The sequence below is a fragment of the Chiloscyllium plagiosum genome, chromosome 46 (assembly GCF_004010195.1).
Source record: "Chiloscyllium plagiosum isolate BGI_BamShark_2017 chromosome 46, ASM401019v2, whole genome shotgun sequence".
Taxonomy (NCBI): Eukaryota; Metazoa; Chordata; class Chondrichthyes; order Orectolobiformes; family Hemiscylliidae; genus Chiloscyllium; species Chiloscyllium plagiosum.
Genome location: NC_057755.1, coordinates 12,675,202 through 12,689,456, shown reverse-complemented (window position 1 = coordinate 12,689,456; position 14,255 = coordinate 12,675,202). Strand labels below are relative to the sequence as shown.

Here is a 14,255-nt window from a genome sequence, read left to right as displayed (position 1 = left end):
AGAGAGAGAGAGAAAGAGAGAGAGAAAGAGAGAAAGAGAGAAAAGGAGAGAAGGAGAGAGAGAAAGAGAGAAAGAAAGAGAGAAAGAAAGAGAGAAAGAAAGAGAGAGACCCAACAATTGATGTCAATTAATATTTTGTGTTACTAATAAATTTATCCTCTTTTGACAAAACTAGACACCATAAAGTTTAGCAGGATGAATATTATGTCTTGTGGTACATGTTCATTTGTAACTCTGCTCTTCTGATGTCAGGGATATCAGAAGTTTGGGTAAGGACTGGCAATAGCGTTTCTGCTCCTGGCAGACCAGGCTCCCACCAGAAACACAAAGCAAAAAAAATGACCTCCAATACATGACAACACTTTAAAGCATTTCGTTGCTATGTATATAGTCAATGGATTTCAATTGCCAAGCTCTCCAATGTTCTAATTATTATTGATATTGATACTAAATCAGTGAGACAAATAAATGGTCTCTTGACACCCCAAAGTGTTCACATCACGTGCAGATTCTGAGCATACACACTGTATGAAACACTTTGCTAGTAAAACACTTGGTGGTGCCCAAATAAACACAATAAATACGAGTGAATGGGACAGAATGACATCACTTACAATACTGGCAGGGGTACCATGTATTTGAGAGAAAGGGAGGGCTGCAGATCAGAGCTGAAAATGTGTTGCTGGAAAAGCGCAGCAGGTCAGGCAGCATCCAAGAAACAGGAGAATCGACGTTTCGGGCATGAGCCCTTCTTCAGGGGTACTATGTATTAGCATGTTGTATATGCATACTGAAAGCATTTGAGAATGTCAGATGATATTCTCAGACAAATCACTGGGTACAGTGCCAATGCTTATTAGTCTATGTGGAATGTCACTGAGCATACCTCCAATCATGGCTGTTACATCTTAACATTTTATCTAGGGTTTTAGAACAATGCCAAGCTTTCAAACATAGGGACTGAAAACCAGCTGCATATGGCAATTTTTAGAGAGTTTGCCACATTACTCACCCACAATCATTCCAACTTCACAATGTGGATCTTCATAAGCACATGTCATCATGGTCCCAACGGTGTCATTCACAATCGACACAACATCAAGTTCAAACTCCTAGAGGTGCATTTAAAAAAAAAGGTCAGACATGAACAGGGAACCAGTTAACAGACTTGAAGAGTTAAATGATATATTCCAGGTCCTACAACAAATAGACAATACATTGTTTGATCTGCCTCAGATATGATAGAAGCTATCAACTCTGAACTGGAATATCTGCAGGTTGTAACTTTAACAAATGCTCTGAAAAAGACACTTGCTTCACCATTCACTAGGTTCCAGTTCAACTTGTGACATTCTCTGTTGAATCCCACACTATCAAAGGGTATGTCTCTGAGTTTATGGGAGACTATGACATTATGAGACAGTGAACTATTTAATGTTATTGACTGAAAAATCAGTGAGACAAATAAATTGATGTCTCCTGATACCCCAAAATATTCACATGACACGTGAAAGATTCTGAACATACACACTGAGAAACATTACCAGTAAAATACAAGGTGGTGTCCAAATAAGCTACTTAATTCAGAGACCCAGGCTAGTGGAAAAGTTTGCTTCAAATCCCAAAACCGCAGCTGGCAGAATTTAAATTCTGTAATTGAAAGCTAGCCTCAGTAACGGTGACATGATAACGATGAACAACTGTTATAAAAACCCATCTGGCTCACTAACGACATTTTGTTTGGCAATGTGGTCAGTGGCCAAGGTCAAGCCAAAGGTTCCAACTCCTGAGTGCTAACAAATGACCTCTGGGTTACTATCCCATGTGAGTGTCTGCAGGCCAGAGTGGTTTATCAGAGAACAATCAGAATCTGTGGTCCTCCAGCATGCATGGGTTCATGCTGGTGTTTTCCCCCAAGTTGGCAAGCGAAAGTAAGGCATTGACAGTTTTCTGCAAGATTGAAGGTTTACTAAAGCAAATAGCTTTTCTTGTAGTACAGTTAGTTCTGCAATAACAAGTGTTTCTTCAACACAAATTGGCTTTAATGCGATTGAAGAATTGAGACCATTACTTCAGAATGCAAACTTTCCTTACATGTATAGTCCATGACACAATCCCAGCCCCATTAATTTAAATGGTGATTTTTTGTTTATAATGAGATCGCACGAGAATGGAACTATTGCGTCTTATCAGAACCGACTGCATGTTGGAAACCTTCAGTATTGTTTCAGTTGAGAATAGTCTTAAAAAATCCATTGAGGCAACTGTACAGTGTGTGTGGGGGGGGTGACCCTTTAGGAAACTGCTTGTGCTGACTCAGCATTAGCTTTGCTCGGCTTAATGTCTGTCTCAGATGATGGATTGCATCTGCCTGTCTCAGATGATGGATTGCACCTGCTGAGCTTGTCACTCTAGACTGAACAAAGGATGTTGCTACTGTAGAAGCCAGTTCAGGAGTTGCATTCCTGCGCACAGTTGGTGCAGGTGAACAGTGCTGGCTGGATGCTAATTGATGTTACTTCCTTCTGGTGGGCTCTCCCGTTTGACTTCTCATCATTTCATTTGTCTTTTGACTTGAGTGGGCCAACAAACTGGGTTTGGATTACACACCTTTATTAATTCAAATACCCTGAAGCCCTTAACTAATATAAGATTAGGTTAGATTCCCTTTGGCTCAACCAATCCACACCGACCCTCCAAAGAGTAACCCACCCAGACCCATTTCCCTCTGACTAATGCACCTGACACTATGGGCAATTTGGCATGGCCAGTTCACCTGACCTGCACATCTTTGGACTGTGGGAGGAAACTGGTGCACCCGGAGGAAACCCACACAGACACTGGGAAAATGTGCTAACGCCACACAGACAGTCACCCGAGGGTGGAATTGAACCTGGGACCCTGGTGCTGTGAGGCAGCGGTGCTAACCACTGAGCCGCCCTAAAAAGGATCAAAAATGCAGTTTTGAGAATGCAATGAGCATTTATAGTAAGAAAATCCAAGGTGTATTTTATTTGTGTATCATTTGTCAGAGATGAAATGCTCTGTAGATTCTGGAATTCTTTGTTGTATTCTCGACGTCAAACATTTGTAGATCTTCCTTATGATATTAACTTTAAAGATGCAAGAATTGTGGGAAGGATTGGTTGTGGTGTATTTCATTCACTAGATTTAAAACGGACAAACTTCCAAGAATTTTCAACAGCTGTTGAGCAAGCCATGAGGTTAGTGAGAGAGGTGGGGTGATAATGGGGGAGTGCACCCAAGGAGGAGAGAGCAATGAGCAGTGGAAATGTTCACAACCTAGTGACAATAAAGATGTTAACTAAAGTTGAAATTAAATCTAGAGGGTAAAGTGAAGTTATGACATGAACATGAAGCCATCTGCATTGATGGCTGGGAAATTCAGTCCACACTGTTGGGAACACAACTCATCCACAGACAGTGGAAGTAGAACTGAACTATCAACTGAAAGTCACTTCAGATTGTATGCAAAATTTAGAATTACCCCATTCCTTATAAAACATATGCACTGCTCTCCTTCAGTTAGCTCTGACAGTAACAGACTAGTAAGCAATAATTTACCTCTACATAGACTCCTTCCCAAATAAAAACTTGGCAGTGAGCTCCAAAGGTGCAAGCACCATTTTAATTCATGCAATCAATCTGCTCCAGAGAGTCCTCATTCAAATTTGTGACTGTTTCTGAAAATTGCAACTTTAAAGGAAACAGCTAAATCTTTCAGGAGAAAGTGGAGACTGCAGATGCTGGAGGTCAGAGTTGAAGAATGTGGTGCTGGAAAAGCACAGCCGGTCAGGCAGCATCTGAGGAGCAGGAGAGTCGCCGTTTCAAGCATAAGCTAATTCCTGATGAAGAGCTTACGCTCAAAACACTGACTCTCCAGCTAAATCTTTCAGACATTTCTCACCTACTGTATCATACATTCTTAGTTGAAATAACTTGAACATCAAAATACAAGAGGAAATATAAAAATACAATATAGTGTTTTTTTTTAAAAATCACACTCACTTATACTGGAAGCTAGATTTCAACATACCTAGATTTTTGAAATATCAGGGAGTTGATTACTTTGGGGAGCTGGTACATTGAGGTCTGGGACAGATCAACCATGATCTTGTTGAATGGTGGGGAAGGTTTGAGGACCTTAATTCCCCTACTCCCAGAATCACTGGATTCCGACAGTGTGGAAACAGGCCATTCAGCCACATTGACACTTTGATCTATTCCAGCACCAAATCATTTTGCTCCACATTATGGGTGCTAACGTTTAACATGTCATTGAGGGTTTTACACTACTTCAAGCTTTCCTAGGATTATTTAGATAGGTCAGCACATTCTTGACAGGCTGAAAGGTCTCTTCTGCATGGTATGGCTCCATGTTCTTATACTGTACTTTTAGATTGGCTGAGCACCATCTAGTGGGAGAGGTTGCTCAAAGTGGGAACCAAATCTTAGGATTGCTTGTACTGACCAACTTCCACCACAAGATAGAGCCCATAAGAAAGAAGCAGCTGTACAGGCAACTCCTTCTCAATCAAATTTGAATCTTAAACATAGAATTTACTCTTTATAGCTCAAAGCAGAAACTACATTAAAGAAAGCAGCTGCTTTAAATATGGCATCACTGGCAAAATTCTCACTCTCTACTTTTCCAAATAGATGCTTGTATTTAAAATAAGTACAGAAACTGCTGGAGAAATTCAACAGGTCTGATACCATCTGTAGGGAAAAGGCAGAGTTAGTGTTTTGAGTCCCTTCTAAAGAGTTAGTATACATTTATGTATCCATGAAGATAAGATTCACACAGCAATTAGAATTTTCTAATTAACAACCCAGTCCTTGGGCAAAGCTACAATTCCACAGAAAAAGCTGAAATATGGAAAATATCAAGAGGTATTTGTGGATCTACTCTCCCTCCCACAGCATATAGCAGGGTGGAGACCGATTTGGGACCAAAGGATTACACAGATTTTCTGTTCAACTCCATTTAGCCACAAACTTTAGAAAGGAGAGCAGTGCAGAATTCATGCGTGATTTTCCTTTGTGTGACTTTTAAAAAGGTGAATTCAAGTTTGCACACCTACAATACAACTGACAAAATCAGAGAATAAAATACAGACGATATAAAAAGAAACAGAAACTGCAAGAGAAATTTAGCAGATCGGGCAGTGCTTTGGAACTATTCTGAAGGGTCACTGGAGTTGAAACAATAACTCTGCTTTCTCTCCACAGACACTACCAGACCTGCTGAGTTTTTCTTGCAATTTCAGTTTTTGTAATCACCTGAGATGGCTGAAATTGAAATATGGAGAGTACAGGGCCAACATATTCTAATAAAGAAAAGGGTATGACCATCAAATACTGTGAAACCTGGATATCAAGGGATACATGGCACTGGACAAAAAGAGACGCAGATGTGGCAGATAACGAGAGCGCAAAACAGCAGAGACCCTAGAGCAGCACACAATGTGCAAAAGGGAACTTAAAAGGAAATTAGGAAAGCTAAAAGGGGATGAAAGGATACAGGCAAGTAAAATAAAGGAAAACCCCAAGTTGTTTTACATTAGAGTAAAGGATAACAAGGAAAATATAGGGTCTATTTAGGACCACAGGGTACCTTGTGCATGGAACCAGAGAATGGAGCAAGGGTTCTAAATGAATACCATGTGATTGTGTTCACAAGAGAAAGGAATGAAATGAGTATAGAAATCAGGGAGATGCTCTGAAATACAATCAAATAAATTAGCATAGACAAAAGGGAGATTATGACCAGGCTTAAAAGTAGATAATTCTCAAGGGCCAGTTGAAATGTATCCCAGGTGTTGAGTGAATCAAGGGAGGAGAAAGCATGGGCACCGACAATAATTTTAAAATTTCTCTCTGACCACTAGAGAGAAACTGGAGGACAGCCAATATGGAACCATTATTCATGAAGATATCGCATACTGTAACCCAATGTTGAACTTTAGTATAGGAGATGGACATCATGTTGTGGTTGGAGAAAGTGAGGACTGCAGATGCTGGAGATCAGAGCTTAAAAACGTGTTGCTGGAAAATCGCAGCAGATCAGGCAGCATCAAAGAAGAAGGAGAATCGACGTTTCGGGCATAAGCCCTTCTTCAGGAATGCCCGAAACGTCGATTCTCCTTCTCCTTTGATGCTGCCTGATCTGCTGCGACAGTAAAATATTCAAAGCCAATCCTGAAAGAGAGGATTTGAAGGAGTTGGAGAAACTCCTTCAAACAGAGAGTACTGTGTGGCTCATAAAAAATTTCAGCTAGGCAGAAGTGGGTACTGCAGATGCTGGAGATTAGAGTCAAGATTAGAGTGGTGTGTGGACTTGTTGGGCCGAAGGGCCTGTTTCCACACTGTAATGTAATCTAATGTAATCTAATCTAATCTTGATGCAGCCTGACCTGCTGCGCTTTTCCAGCAACACATTTTTAAAATCATGTTGAGGTTGTACAGGTTGGTGAGGGCTCTTCTGGAGTACTGTGTACAGCTCTGGTTGCCCAGCTATAGGAAGGATATTATTACATTGGAGAGGCTTCAGAAAAGATTTACCAGTACGTTGCTGGGAATGGAGGGTTTGAGTTAGGAGAGGTTGGATAGGCTGGGACCTTTTTAACTGGAGCGTAGGAGGTTGAGGGGTGACTTTATAGAGATTTATAAAATCATGAAGGGCAAAAAAAGGTGAATAGCAAGAATCTTTTCCCTAGGGTGAGGGAGTTCAAAACTAGGGGGTGTATTTTTAAGGTGAGAGGAGAAAATTTTAAAAATAGCAACTTTTGTTTTAGCACAGTGAATGGTTCATGTGTGGTATGACCTGTCAGAAGTAGTGGTGGATACAGGTACTGTTATAATGTTGGAAAGGCATCTGGATAAGTACATGAATAGGAATGGTTTAGAGGGATATGGGTCAAACTTAGGTAACTGGGACTAATTTAGTTTGGGAACCTGGACGGCGTGGACTAGTGAGACCAAAGGGTCTGTTTCCATGCTGCATGACTCTGACTTTATAAAGGAAGCAAGGGATAAACCATGGAACTAGTCAGTGTTGCCTTAGATTTGGTGTACATATTGGAAGCAATGCTGAGGGACAGAATTAATCTGCATTTGGAGAGTTGGGAAATAATCATGAACAGACTTTATTAAGAGGAGGTTATGTCTGACCAAATTGATTGAACGTATTGAAGAGGTGATCAGGTGTGTAGTTGAGGGCAATGCTTTTGATGTTGGCTACATGGACTTCAGAGCTGAAAATGTGTTGCTGGAAGAACCTACATGGGAGACTGATAGCAAAGGTAAAAGCCATTGGATCCAAGGATATTTGGAAAATTGACCGAGTGAGAGAAAGGAGAGGGCAGAAGCAGATAATCAAAGGGGTATTTTTCAAACTGGAAGTCTGTGTCCTGTGGGGTCCGATAGGGGTCAGTGTTGGGGCTCTCGCTGTTTGTAGTTTATCAAAATGATTTAGGCTGGAAATGTGTTGCTGGAAAAGCGCAGCAGGTCAGGCAGCATCCAGGGAACAGGAGAATCAACGTTTCGGGCATAAGCCCTTCTTCAGGAATCCTGAAGAAGGGCTTATGCCCGAAACGTTGATTCTCCTGTTCCCTGGATGCTGCCTGACCTGCTGCGCTTTTCCAGCAACACATTTCCAGCTCTGATCTCCAGCATCTGCAGACCTCACTTTCTCCTCCAAAATGATTTAGGCTCGAGTATAGGAGGATTGTTCAGAAAGTTCATAGACATTACAAAAATTGGTTGGGTGATAAATAGTGAAAGGCGAATAGTAAATACTGCATTAGATCATAGGAGGATATAGAGAGTCTGGTCAGATAGGCTGATCAGTAGCAAATAAAGTGTAATCCAGATAAATGTGAGGTGATTTATAGGATGACCAGGGAAAGTAGGATAAATGGTAGGATCCTGGGAAGTACCAAGGATCAGAGGGACCAAAGTGTACATATACCTGTATACTCGTCCCTTAGGTATCACCACTTGTGAATAAAGTGGTTAAGACAGCATTATGGTGTACACGCCTTTATTAGTCAAAGCACATAGTTTAAGAGCAGGGAGGTTATGCTGGGATTGTATGAAACACTAAAAAGGCCATATCGAGAGTATATGAGCAGTTCTGGAATCTCCATTATATGAGGGATATTATGGCACTGGGGATGATGGAGGGGAAACTTACCAGGATGCTGTTGGGCTGGAGAGTTTCAGTTATGAAGAAAGGTTGTAGAGTAGGATTGTTTTCCCTACTGTAGAGAAGATTGAGAGGGGACATGATTGAGATGAATGAAACTATGAGGGGCTTAGGATAGGGTAGACAAGAAGAAACCTTTCCCCTTGATGGAGGAATCAATGACCAAAGGGCACAGATTTAAGGCAAGGGGTAAAAGGTTGAGAGGAGGTGTGAGGAAAATCCTTTTCATCCAGAGGGTGGTGGCAATCTGGAACCTACTGCTTGTTAAGGGTGGTAGAGGCAGAAACTCTCATAACATTTTAGTAATATTTTGATGTGCATTGGTGAGGCCAAGGCATTTAAATGTATGGGCAAATGGAAAATGCGATCAGAATAGTTAGGTGGCTGTTTTTGACTGTGCAGCCACAAAAAGAACACGGTGAACGTAGCATAGTAATACTTTGTGTCAACATTTACAGTATAAGTTAGAATTGCAGACATCCCAAAGAATATCCAGTCTGGCAGGTAACTAATTGGTGGGATATAACTGATGGTGTCATATACTGGGTTCAAACATTCACAGGAGGGAAGAAATCATACTTCAGCTGTATAAAATTAAACCACAAAGAGTATTGCTCTGGTTTCACATCTTGGGAAGTTTGGTGAGGTTGGGCACAGCACTGTAGATTTACTAGAATGATACCTGTATTCCAAATGTTTAATTATGAAAAGGGATTACTCTCTATAAAGAGGGTTATATTCCCTGGATTTTTAGGGTTTAAAGGCGATCTAATCGAAATTTTCAAGATATTGTGGAAAACAAACAGTAAGTCATGTAGAAGTAATTCATGGGCCAGAGCGAGAATATTGGGACATTGTTTACAAAAATAAGAGTTTCAAGAACAGTCTAAAAATTCAGGAACAAAATTAGGAAATTATTCTACATATAAACCTTGTTAGAAATGTAGGACTCGCTTCATTTTCCTTTACAGAAGAAAGGAAATTTTAAAATTGAGATTGATAAAACTTTTTGTTATCCAAGATATTGAGAGATAAGGAGTGAAGGAAGTCCATGAAATTAGTTCACAAAGGTGGCACCATCCCATTAGATGGCAGAACAGGCCTAAGGGACTAAATGATAAAAGTCTCAGAGGTAAATCAACTGAGGTCGTAGTCATGCAGAACAGAAGAGACCCTTTGGCCCATTGAGACTATGCCAACCTATCTACATGAATCCCACGAAAGCTTGAAGTAGTTCTAAAACCCTGGATGAATTGTTAAAATGCAACATCCATGCTTGGAGGTGTACTCAATGACACACCACATAGGTTAACCGGATATTTGTACCTAGCGAGTTGTCGGAGAATCCCAAATGCTCTCAGTATGCATGAGGATAGTGGGAATCTGGAATGCACCACCTGGGAAAGTAGTAGAAATAGAAGACAGTGGGAGACCTCAGAACTTTTAGAAAGTGTTTAGAAGAACACTTGAAATGTCATAATATTCAAGGCTACAGGCCAAATGAAAATCCTTCAAAGGTAGATAGATTCTGAAGGCTGTGGAGAAAAACCATGGAACTGGAAATAAAAGACAATTGCCATCACTATCAAAATTAATGCAGAAGATAAGAAGCAAGAAATAATTTAAAAATCAGAAAAAAACACTTTTTAGAACGTTAGAATGGAAGATTTGCTGCCACAAAGTCATTAAGGTGAATAATGTGAATAGATATAAAGGGAAACAAGACTAACACATCTGGGAGAATGGATTTTAAGGAGATACTGAAGGGATCAGATAAGGACTGAAGGTTAACCTGCTTCAGTGCTCTCATTATGGCCCATATAATAATCACTTAGAAAAATACAGAATTTATGATAAAAATACAACTTACATCTCTTCTTTTAATGGCATCCCTTAGCATAGTAACTACATCCTCACCCTCACAATCGGTTGCTTTAAAACCTTTGGTCCATTTAAGAAGAATACCCTGAAGAGGAAAAACCATTCAATAAGTAGACTGGTTGATTGGAAAGCATTTTAAAATAGCAGTGTACTGTTATAAATAATATGCATTAGATATTAATATAAAACAATTATTAATATTAATTATACCAAGCAACACTGAATTTTTTAAAGAAGATTTTATGTATAATGGAGCTTGCCTCATCCAAACTCTTCTGCTCACAAGGGAAGGAAAAGGTGAAACCAAGAGGGAGTCGAGCACCTTTCATTCCCATGTAGTCGAGGAAATCAGAGATGCAATGAACAATGTGGTCAAATAGCTGAAAATCAAAAGAAAATCAATTCTTTTATTATTGGTAGATTACCAGCACATAATTAAACATGAGCACCAATAAAACAGACTCTAGCATTTCCCACTTCCAGAATCTGTAAAGGTGGAACTGAACATCATGGATGGCCAGCACAATCCCCACCTTATTTATCTCGGGTCACCCTGGACAGAACCTTAACATACAGCCAACTCCTCATTGAGGCTGCAGAATAAATTAAAACTCACAACCATTGCCTTAATAAAATGGCCAATACCTCAGAGATCACAGGCCAAGACGCTAAAGGTCTCTGCTCTTGCAACCTGCAGAACACTGTGCCACACTAATCTGATGGCACCAGCTCAGCTCAACAACGAGCACCGCAGGTACTCTTTGACCAGCTCACTCATCAGCCTCTCAGTCCTCAGCAACACTGTTTTTCCCCAGCCCACTCCTGTTCCATCAGGAGGATAATTGCAACAGGCAAGCTCCTGGAGAATGTCTGCTCCATTCCAAAATTTTCAAGAAATACCAATTCAATGGAAAACCAACATTTATACTGCATGTGAGAAAGAGTGTGTAGTATAAATGTTAATTTCTCTCAAATTGCTATTTCTTGTGAATTGCCCTGATGAGTACAAGATGAAACCTTTGACAAAATGTGTCTTTTTCAGCAACACTCAAGTTCTATACTACCAAATGTTTCAAAGGAATGCTGTGACTGTATCTTATCCAGCTGACAAGGTAAAATCCACTTCTCTTGAACTATCTAGAATCTGGCATTTTGGGGATGCTGAAATCTGCTATTAAAAGCAGAAAAGGCAAGCACTTTTCCTAGTTGCTCTGATGGAGAGGTGTTGTATGATTTGAGAAGGAATCAAAAAGTGTAGTGCTGGAAAAAGCACAGCGGGTTAGGCAGCATCCAAGAAGCAGGAGAGTTGATGTTTCGGGTATTAGCCCCCTTTATCAAGGATGTGGAGAGGGAAGGGGTAGGGGTGGGGTTGAAGGTAGGTGGGATGGTGATAGGTTGATGCAGGTAGGAGGTGATTGTGATAAATCGGTAAAGAAGGTGGAGTGGATAGGTGAGAAGGAAGATGGATAGGTAGGTCAGGTCAAGAGGACGGTGCTGAGTTGGAGGGTTGAAACTGGGAAGAGGTGCGGGTAGAGAGATTTGGAAACTGGTGAAGTCAATGTTGAAGCCATATGATTGTAGAGTCCCGAGGCAGATGAAATGTCCTTCTGCCATTTAGCAGTTGTCTTCAATTTATTGGTGGAGGAATCCCAGGATTTGCAGGTCCTTAGGGGTCTGAGGCGGAGGACAGTGTGCTTGGTTGGTGCGTGCAGATCAGAGATGTTCCCTGCACTGCTCTGCGAGTTGGCGCTTGGTCTCCCCAATGTAGAAGAGACCCCACATCAAGAGAAACAAATGTGATAAATGAGGTGGGAGGATGCAACCCTCCAACTTGGTATCACTCTCTTGACCTGACCTACCTGCCCATCCACTTTCTCAGCTATCTGCTCCACCCTCACCAACCTATCACAACTACCTCTTACCTGCATCCACCTATTGCCATCCCACCGACCTTTCCCCCAACCCCGTCCCCATTTATCTCTCAGCCCCCTTCCCCCTCCCCATTTCTGATGAAGAGTTAATGCCCAAACCACTTACTCTCCTGCTCCTCAGATGCTGCCTGACCTGCTGTGCTTTTTCCAGTGACACACGTTTCGACTCTCACTTTCTCCTGCTTTGAGAATGGCCAGTGTAAAAGTTTTGTTCAGGAAGGAATAGGAGGATAAACTAAATATAAATATCTATAATCTAATCTATTTTGTGGCAAGCTGTTCAATTTCAATCTTAACTATGACCAATTTGCAAGGGTGTGAATTAGAAATGCACTTGACATTTCAAACATTAGACACTAAAACAAATACAAAGAACAGTCAATGCTGGAAACCGGAAACAAAAACAGAATGCTGGAGAAACACACCAGTTTAGCAGCGTTTGTGGAGAAAAAACAAACTACCGTTTTGAGTAGAGTGACTGTTCTGACAAAGGGTCACTGGACTCAATGTTAAAGTTGTTTTGTCTCCCCAAGATCTTGCCAGATCTACACAGAGTTTCTCCAACCTGTTTTATTCAACAAATTAGACTTGGTGTCTTTTTAACAGGAGAATTAGAGAAATATAGCAGAGCAGAGGTTTATTGAAATTACTGAAGAGACTCAGCAGGTTTCGCAGCATGTGAGAGAACATTACAAGTCCCGTGACCCTTCTTCAGAACTAGTAGCAGCTCGGAATAGATGGTATTTATGGGAATCAGGATTTGGAGATGCCGGTGTTGGACTGGGGTGTACAAAATTAAAAACCACACAACACCAAGTTATAGTCCAACAGGTTTATTGAGAAGCACTAGCTTTTGGAGTGCTGCTCCTTCATCAACCACCTTAGGTTTTTCACCTGATGAAGGAGCAGCACTCTGAAAGTTAGTGCTTCCAAATAATTCTGTTGGACTATAACCTGGTGTTGTGTGATTTTTAATTTTATTTATGGGAATGAATGGATAGGTGGAGAGCAAGAGGGGGCTGAACAAGAGGGGGCCCAAGCGAGAGGGCGGGAGGAAGAGCAGAGATAAAGCTGGGCAGATAGAGGGATTGTTGATACATTTCCTGATGAAGGGCATATGCCTGAAACATCAATTCTCCTGCTCCTCGGATGCTGCCTGATCTGCTGTGCTTTCCCAGCAACACCCTCTCGATTCAACTGTTGATAGTAAGCCAGAGAAAATCAGAAACTAGGTAATCAATAAAGGACAGGAGGGGAATGTGCCTGCTGGTGGCATCCAGGTGTCAGGAATGACCACTTATGATCCTTTGAATGCAGGTGCTGGTGGGGTGGAAAGTGAGGATTGAGGAATCCTATCAGTGTCGTGGGAGGGAAAAGAAGAGGTCAGTGCAGAAGTGTGGGAAATGGGTTGGACACAACTAAGGCCCTGTCCATCATGGTTGCGGCGAATCCTTGGTTGAGGAAAAAGATGGATATATCTGAGATTCCCCTGCAAAAGATGAGGCAAATGAAGGCAGGGAATATGGTGGTAGAGTTGAAATGGCAAGCAACTGGAAGTTCGGGGTTATCTTTACGGATAGAACATAGGTGTCCTGCAAAATCGTTGCTCAGTCTGCACCTCGTCTTACCAATGTAGAGGAGACCACACAATGAGCAGCAAATACAGTAGACTACATTTAGCGAAGTGCAGATAAATCACTGCTTCACCTGGAAGCTAAGTCTAGGGCCTTGATAGTGAGGAGAGGGGAAGTAAAGGAGCTGGAAGAACAACATTTCATCTTCCTTTTGGGGACCTTATAGTTTTCAAGACTCAATATAGAGTTTAATAATTTTACAGCATGATCATCTCCTCCCATAGGACAGTGTCGAGGTAGATCTCCCACCCACAGCTTCCAACCTCATAGTCCGGGAACCCCGCACTGCCCGGTTCTACCTCCTTCCCAAGATCCACAAGCCTGACCACCCTGGCCGACCCATTGTCTCAGCATGCTCCTGCCCCACTGAACTCATCTCTACCTACCTCGACACTGTCCTATCCCCCCTAGTCCAGAAACTCCCCACATACGTTCGAGACACCACCCACGCCCTCCACCTCCTCCAAGACTTCCGTTTCCCCAGCCCCCAACGCCTCATCTTCACCATGGATATCCAATCCCTCTACACCTCCATCCGCCATGACCAGGGCCTCCAAGCCCTCCGTTGTTTCCTCTCCA

At 41.6% G+C, this 14,255-nt stretch overlaps 1 protein-coding gene across 1 annotated transcript in view; it reads right to left on the bottom strand.

The window, feature by feature from the left end:
• Window positions 1-14,255, bottom strand: part of hk1 (hexokinase 1) — a 127,509-nt gene that overhangs the window by 12,211 nt on the left and 101,043 nt on the right. Inside the window, exons 12-14 of the mRNA XM_043683146.1 lie at window positions 10,372-10,491; window positions 10,101-10,196; window positions 1,013-1,112 (exon numbers count right to left, since the gene is read on the bottom strand). Of these exons, the coding sequence (XP_043539081.1) occupies window positions 1,013-1,112; window positions 10,101-10,196; window positions 10,372-10,491 (316 nt within the window). The remainder of the gene's footprint in view (window positions 1-1,012; window positions 1,113-10,100; window positions 10,197-10,371; window positions 10,492-14,255) is intronic.